Genomic DNA, 8,344 nt, shown 5'->3' with positions numbered 1-8,344 from the left:
GGGGGGCTCGCATCTTCAAGAGTGCTACTTTCTTCACCATCATCTAGTGATCATCGTATTTTGTGAGAATAAATTCACTCTCATTCTTTTGGCGGTGCCATGAGGTTAGAGAGTTTTCAGTCCTTGCAGATCTGATGGGCTTAGGTTGATGTGTCAAGCTTTTTTTGTTGGTTTGATTCCCTGTGAAGTTCAAATCATTCGACGTCCAACACTTCTAGGGGATCATCCCCGGCCCAAGTACGTTCATCGATCAAGGCTTCCCACCTTTTGGACGGCAACTCAAGGCGCTTTCAAAAACCATTATTGGTAATGTTCGTGCGGGTGAAAGAGTGACAACATTGTTGCTCCAGTCCAATTGTAGTTTGTTTACCAAAGTCTTTGGAGTATTTCTTCAAATAGAGATTAATGCAGCGAACAAGGTGTTTCCAAGAGATTTCATTGTAATTTTTAGTCATATGAGTTACTTTGTATTTTCTTGGATCTTAGATCTTCAGCGTACATGTAATTGTTACGAGTATGAAAAAAATTACAGGTGTTTCTTAGAAAAAGTTTATCAAACCGTGAATCAATTTTTTTAGTAGTTCGACGATTAGCCCCACAACACAATTAAGACCTTCCTGGAGTCCGCAGTTGTACAATCTTATCAAGTTGTGGCCATTTGAAGCAACTCTTATCAAGTGTAGAAATTTGGCCATTTCAGTTGTACAATTAGGCCACAAGAGCTTCAGAATTTCAATTATAAGTGGCTTGTTGTCTCTCAAAAATCTGAAGAAAAGTGTTTAACACAAGAGTTGCTTCTCTGCAATTTTTTGATTCATTCTTTGCATAAACTGCAACTGATCTCTGCTCATGTTTATGCAATGGGAGTATAAATGAAAGATGTTACTGAAAAATTGTTGTTGTTTGTTAACTACCAGAAAAACTGCTACTTATGTCAGTAGTAAAACTGCCACTGTTTGTTAACTGTTGTTGTTTGTTAAGTGAAAAACTGTTGTTCGTATGTATACAATACTGCTGTTTGTATTGTTAACTGACTGAAAAAAAATGCTATTTGTATATTTTTAATGCACTTCTGCTTCAGTACAACCCACTAAACACATCAACAGAGGAGAAAGGGTATGATTGTCTTTTCTAAAAATACATAACCTGATACGCAGCAGCCTGTACATATCGCCCCAATACGGCCCGGGCTGGCCCATTGTCTGCGCTGTGCAAAGTAAAACGTAAAAATAATTCATGAATTGTTTTTGAAATTCAGAACACTTTTTAAATTTTGTGAAAACCCGAACCATTTTTGGGAATCTCAAAACATTTTTGGGAAAAGAGGAACAAAATTGAAAACACAAACATTCTTCAAAATTACAACTATTTATAGAAAACGTGAATATTCTCCGAAAGCAGGAACAAAATTCAAAACACGGTCATTTTCCAAATTATGAAAAACTTTTTGAATATGCAAAGATTTTTTGAAATTCCATGAACTCTTTGGATTTACATATTTTTTTAGCAAAACATGAAAAAAAATTGAATGTGCAATTTTTTTTCCAAAATGGTAACATTTTCTGCATTTCTGCACGTTTTTTGAATTTGTGAAAAAAAACGAAAATGCGAATATTTTCTGAAATTGAATTGTAAACATTTTTGAATAAGAGAACATTTTGATGGAAAGAATCGAACAATTTTTTAAAGTCTTTTTTTTCTAATAGTGGAACTTTTTCGAAAAAGAAACTAACATATTTGGAAATTCGATTTTTGGAATATCTTTTGAAAATTTGATCAAATTAGGAAAATGTGAACATTTTCTAAAATTTATGAACAATTTTACAAAAGGAAAAATAAACATTCAAGAGGAAAAATAAAAATGTAAGAAAATAGAGAAAGCGACAGATAAGAGGGAGCAGAAAAAAAGGAAAGAAAAAGAAAAATATGGAAAAGGAAAAAGAAACTGGAAAAAGTGAAATGAAAAAGAAACAGAAAAATAACGGTAGGGCCGGGCCAACAGGTGCCCGACGGGATGGACGCCGTGGCTTAGTTGGGCCAAGGCTTAAGCATTTTTTTCTTTTCTATTATTTCGTTTTTCTTCCCTTTTTTCGTTATATTTCATTTTCCCACTTTTGAAACTTTATTATTAGTTTTGAAACTTGATAAATAAATTAAATATTATTTGGAATACCAAAAAATGTTCTTTTTTAAAATATTGTCAATAATTTTCAAGAAAGTTGGAATTTAAGAAATCTACACGTTTTCGAAATTTCTGTTCAAACTTTTAAGAATTTTTTGTGTTTCAAAAAAAGTTGATAAATGATTAAAAAAATACGTGGTTTGCAATTTGTGTTCAAAAATTTCATCAATTGTTGGGATTTTTTAAAAAAATTTGGAAAAATGTTCAAGTTTGTACAATTTTCATACACAATTTGACCAAAATTGTTTGAATTTTTTTATTAAATGCTTACGACATAAGAAAAAAATTATGTTGATTGATAATGACGGAAATTGCAAATAACAAAAGAATTCAAATTAGGAAAACAACAATCTCATGGATGCGGACTAGTGCGACATACTCCTCTTCTTGTAGCACCCTGGATAAATGACCCAACTTCTTGTAGCACCCTGGCATGGACATATGGATAAATGACCCAACTTCTTGTAGCACCCTGGTATGGACATATGAGGCAACCATGTCAGGTTTGAATGACTCCTAACACCGTTTACACGTTGCAACACGCCCGACCATTTATCGACCATTTTTCACCGAGAAAACTTCACAAAATGCAAAACTTGTTGAAAATACAAAAAAATGGCATCATCTCCTAAATTTTTCAGAGAAATAGGTGACAAAAAAACTGGGGCCATTTGACAAATGTTGAAAAATAACGTGCTTCCAAACACACCCTTGTCGCCTATACGACCACCACTCGTTGAACATGATCTATTTTTGGACATGTTTGAAATGAACCCAACTTTTGCAAGCAGGTGGGCATACCATGGTAGGTATCCATGCCTGGTTTGAATGTCATTCGACACTGTATACAAGTTGCGACACGTCGGCCATTTATCGGTCTTTTTTAACCGAGAAAGCTTCAAAAAAATCCAAAGCTTATCGAAAACCCAAACAACATGGTGCCTTGAATTCGTAATTCAACACCATGGAAAAAATTGGGGTCATTTGACGGATATCAACAAAAGTAGTCTCACATGGCCCTTGTGCCTACTCGAACGCCCTCCGTTGAACATGGTCCATTTTTGGACATGCATGAAAGGACCCCAAACTTTGGAACCAGGTGGGCATGACAATGGTAGGACTCCGTGCTTGTTTTGAACGAATTCCGACATCGTATGCACATTGCGTCACGTCCGGTCATTTATTGGCCCTTTTTGACCAAAAAAAACTTCAGAAAATGCAAAACATGTCAAAAAAACATAGTCTCAGACGAAGCCTTCTGCCTACCCGAACACCCTCCATTGAACATGGTCAATTTTTGAACATGTATGAAATTACCCCAACTTTTGGCACCATATGGGCATCCCAATGGTAGGCATCCATGCCTGTTTTGAATGAATTCTGACACCGTATGCATTTTGCGTCATGTCCGGTCATTTATCGGCTTTTTTTTCACTGATAAAACTCCAGAAAATGCAAAAAAAAAATTGAAGAGCAAAACAAGTTGGCATGGTGCCTTGAATTGGTATAAAATTCCATGGAAAAAATTTGGGGCCACTCGAATGACGTAGAGAAACAACATGCTCTCAGACCCTATCTGAACACCATCCATTGAACATGGTATATTTTTGTACATCTTTTAAATGACCACAACTTTTGCAGGCAGTTAGGCATGCCCATGTTTGGCATCCATGTCAGTTTTGAACAAATTTCGACCCTATATGCAAGTTGCGACGCATCTCGCCATCAGTCTTTTTACTAAGAAAACTCCAAAAAAGCAAAATTTATCGGAAAGCAAAAAGAGTTGGCGTGGTGCTTTGAATTGGTCATGAAAGGCCATAGAAAATTAGGGCCGTTTAACAAATGTCGAAAAATGTACTCATAGACGCACCCTTTTGCCTTACTGGAACACCCTCCATTGAACATGGTCTGTTTTTGGACATGCATGAAATGACCCCAGTTTTCGGCATTAGGTGAGCATTCCCATGATAGGCATTCATGTCTGGTTTAACCGAATTCTGGCACCGTATGCATGTTGCATCACGCCAGGCCATTTATCGACATTATTTCACGAGAAAACTTCAGAAAGTGCAAAAATCATTGAAACTCCATACAACTTGACCTGGTACCTTGAATTGGTCATACAAGGCATAGAAAAATGGGGCCACCTCAAGGACAATTTTTTTTTGATCATTTCAAACATGTCGAAAAAAGTACATGGCTAAAAAATTCACAAATTTGAAAAAAGTGTACGGGTTTCAAAAAATTATGCAAATTTGGAAATAAAGTTCATGAGAATTGGAAAAACATTCATGAGCTAAAAGTTCATGCATTTGGAAAAAAAGTTCACAGCTAAAAATTAATGAATTTGGAAAAAAGTTCACGAATTTGAAAAAAAAACGTGAAGTTTTAAAAATTTTAGAAATTTGAGAAAAGAGTTCAATTTGAAAAAAGTTCACTAAATTTGAAAAAACCATGAATTTAAAAATGTTCACGAGCTAAAAGTTCATGTATTAAAAAAATTGAAATTTACAAATTTGAAAAATGTTCACAAGTTTGAAAAGGTTCACATATTTGGAAAAAAGTTCATGAAAATTGAAAAGAGTTCATGAAATTTGGAAAAAGTTCACAAAATTTGAAAAAAGAAAAATTCACTAGTGTGGAAAAAAATATGAATTCGAGAAAAGTTCACAAATTTGAAAAAGTTCGTGGATTGATAAAAATAAAATAATATAAGAAGTGAGGGAAAACGGAAAAGCTGAAGAAAAACCGGGCAAACAGAGAAAAAGATAATAAAAACCAGACCAAGAGGGCGCTGTTTTTTTATCGTAATATTACCATACAAGAAGCGAAAAAGATGGAAGTGGGCATAGTTAGTATGCTCAAAGATCATGCATTGTCACCAAGAGAGAGTCTAGCCTACTAACGAAGCACCACCACCGACAGTTCAAGGCTCAGTGCCAAATGCACTGGAGGTGTTGGGGCACAACTTTGCTCAAAAAGTAGAGCTTTGTTTCCTGAACAAATCAAGGGATTTGGGGCTGATTGCAAAAAAAAAAACCAGAAAATAGATCCATCCATCTCTACCCAGGTGAAAAATAGACTCGATATTTCATTTACCTCGCGTTAATTCGACAAAAGTAACCAAACGTGAAATGGTGCCAAAATGAAACATCATGAAGTCGCTTTCATCAATATGGTTTTGCTTATTCATACGGGAATGCGGCAGAGTAAGATATAGAGTGAGTGGCTTCTGAATAGTAATATGCGTGGTATGGGAGTTCAAATCAATGTACGACTTGCTTTCATTTCTCCAGAGGAAGAAGACGACAGCCAGGACATCCATCTTCCACTGCAACTCTGTCTGTCTCAGGGACCTCTTATACTAGTAGTAATATTTAGTAGTGATTCATCGAAACAAAGCATTTCATCCAGTAATATTATAGACCTCCTTGCTGATGCAGTTCAGTCGATACAAGCAAGCTCAGGCTCTATGCCTGCTTTTAGACATTAATATTGAAGTAACAAGAACCTAAAAGTTCAGAGATTGGCATACATTTCAAAAGTTGCTGCAACTGGGCATCATAGCTTCCGACGCAGCAACGGCATTGAACAAACGAATACATCCGATCCACGCATCACTTTCTCTTCCTGTCACAACACGCTCAGAGGAACCAACTTCTTCCTAAGCCACGTGGCATCAGCGTCTGCAGATAGATGAAACAGCATGAGCTTTCCATATGAACAGGGCACCAATAGGAATATATACAAGCCTACCAAGTACCACATAACAAGCATCAAATATATCAATTGCTGCATGTGATGCATCGAGTTGACACTGGGTATTTGAAAGGATGTGGTCTCATTGCCCAGTAATAGTGAAGTACATGAAAAGAAAGAACATGCTAATCAGGGAAGAAGACTTCAAAATATGTACTTTGCAACCGTCCTGATGAGCACATGGCACCAAGCCATAAGCTGAAAGTTCTATGTGTGCATATGATTAAGCAACCCTAGAGTTCATACGATAAGAATGCAGTACGCTAACCGATTTATTCAAGAAGGAAACAAGGCCATGTGCTCATAGCAGATGCAAGAGGGAGCTTGATAAAGCAGATACATAATTCTGAGGCTAAAGGGGGCGCAGATGAAGAGAGGATATGATACAGCAAGTCAGCAACATGGGGCTGTTCTAATTTGATGATTTCTACTCATACAGAAGTTACATGTAAAAATAAAGAAACTGGAAATAATCTAATGATTGAGCAACTCGACCACTCATATAGTTGAAATTTCAAGGCAAAGAGCAACTCTGGACCACTAGATTGGCAACAAAAAGGCTTCTGTTTTATTTGGGCGATAGTCCCAAAATGGTGATACTATGTTCACAAGATAATAATTGGATATTACTTATTAGCTTTTCTGGGTTTAATGAGCTTCCAATTGCACATATAACTTCGGCAATAGATTATTACCTAAATACCCAGAACAATATTTAACAGTAATGAACTATCAAACAGCTGCATCTTCAAAGAGCATTGCTTGCAAGAAATAAGTAGAGTGGAAAAGCAAATTATCATCAAATAAGTAGCCGCATCGTGTTTTTTTGCCGCATACCAATGAAACCAGAAGTTAAATAAAAGTGAGCGGATAACACGCCCACCGCTTCATATAGTTGGTGCACTCAATGATGGTGGGAAACCAGCATATAGTTCACCACCCGAGGAACCTTCGCCAAACAACTCGACCTGCAACGTCTTGACGTCCACCGAAAAGAACCCTAACTTCCAATTCTCTTGTGAAGATGTGGTGTAGTATGCCAGCATGAGCACGTATCCCCCGGCTACACCAAACAGAAGAACATCATACTTTTCTGGCAATGGGATGAACTTCTCTGTGTGCCAATGGTTATTTCTCAGAATGGAATACTCGAGCCAATACGGGCTATCTTGGTTGACCCCGTCACTAGATCTAGTTAGCATCCCGAGCATTCCTTCGGCTGCCTCGACAATAACAAAATCGGGACTCTGCTGTTGTTCAGGTGGGAGGCTGACAGCAGAGAACTCCATGGAGTGTGTGTCGAGCAGAAGCAACTTGTTGAGGAAAGGTGAATGCCAACAGAAGCATCCGCGGATGAATTGACGACTTAACAGCCCATCCTCGAGCGGATGAAATGTAGCCCGAACAGTCCATTGGTCAAATGTAAGAGCATGCCATTGTCCACCCAAAGAGGAGGAGAAGACGAGGATCACCATGTTGGTTCTGCATTGCGCCAAGCACATGACCCTGAATGACAACGGGTCCTCCTCATCATCGCCGGGGGCAAGGAAAGCCTCCAGATCGAGCAGGTCCGGTTTAGGGACCAGCGCCGTCAGGTGGCCGGGGACGGCGGGCAGCAGGATGTAGCGGCGGTTCACGGGGTCGCACACAGCGAGGTCCCTGACCAAAAGTTGGAGGGGGTCAAAGTTGCACATCTCAGGGTGGCCTTCATAGACTGGGGCGCCGGCGAGGAGGGCACGTCCGTCGAAGAAGTCAATTGAGCTCCAGGCGCGACCGGCGTTGGTGGGGAGGAAGGAGGAGCAGGAGAAGTCGAAGCCAGCGAAGGCGCGGGCGACGACGGCGGAGGAGTGCGGCGGTTGGGCTGGAATGAAGGCGTTGCGGTGGATCACACCGATGAGGGGCGGTGGGTGGAGGGTCCGGTAGCGGCGGAGGAAGGTGTGGTCCGTGATGAGACGACGGAAGGAGGCGCACGCCGCGGAGGCGCGGGCTAGGTCTGCCGCCGTGGGAAGAAGGAGAAGGATCTCCTCGAGGAGCTCGTCGTGGGTTCGAAGGATGGGCGGATCCGGTGGCGGTGGGTGCGGCGGCGCCATCGTCGGGGTGGCCGGCGGCGGAATTGGGGATCTACCAAATGGACATTCTTTTTTCCTTTCTGATTAACAGGCAAATGGACGTCTCTCTCTTCGATGGGCTTTCTGAGGATTGGGCCTGCTAAATGTTCCCTTTTTATCGCCTTTTTTCTGTTTCTTTTTGGAGCCTGATGAACAACCTGCTGCCAATTTTATTTCTAACAAAGGTTCAAAAAAAATTATTTCTAACAAACAACCTGCTGCCAATGTTGAAAAGAAAAAAACAACATGTCACTCACCCTCAAAAAATTGATGTTAGTCTAACGGTGGATCGTTT

The 8,344-nt window shown here is 39.4% G+C and overlaps 1 protein-coding gene across 1 annotated transcript; it reads right to left on the bottom strand.

Annotated features, from left to right (window-relative positions):
- Positions 1 to 5,531: 5,531 nt before the first annotated feature.
- LOC119282616 lies at positions 5,532 to 8,031 on the bottom strand. Its single transcript, XM_037562785.1, has 2 exons — positions 6,779 to 8,031; positions 5,532 to 5,868 (listed from the first exon to the last, which is right to left on the bottom strand). Exon 1 carries the CDS (start codon positions 8,029 to 8,031, stop codon positions 6,829 to 6,831), a length of 1,203 nt encoding a protein of 400 aa, XP_037418682.1. The 3' UTR covers positions 5,532 to 5,868; positions 6,779 to 6,828.
- Positions 8,032 to 8,344: the final 313 nt, after the last annotated feature.

The sequence above is a fragment of the Triticum dicoccoides genome, chromosome 3B, assembly GCF_002162155.2.
Source record: "Triticum dicoccoides isolate Atlit2015 ecotype Zavitan chromosome 3B, WEW_v2.0, whole genome shotgun sequence".
Lineage (NCBI taxonomy): Eukaryota > Viridiplantae > Streptophyta > Magnoliopsida > Poales > Poaceae > Triticum > Triticum dicoccoides.
Note: the sequence above shows the minus strand (reverse complement) of the source record. Positions and strands in the feature narration are given on the sequence as shown.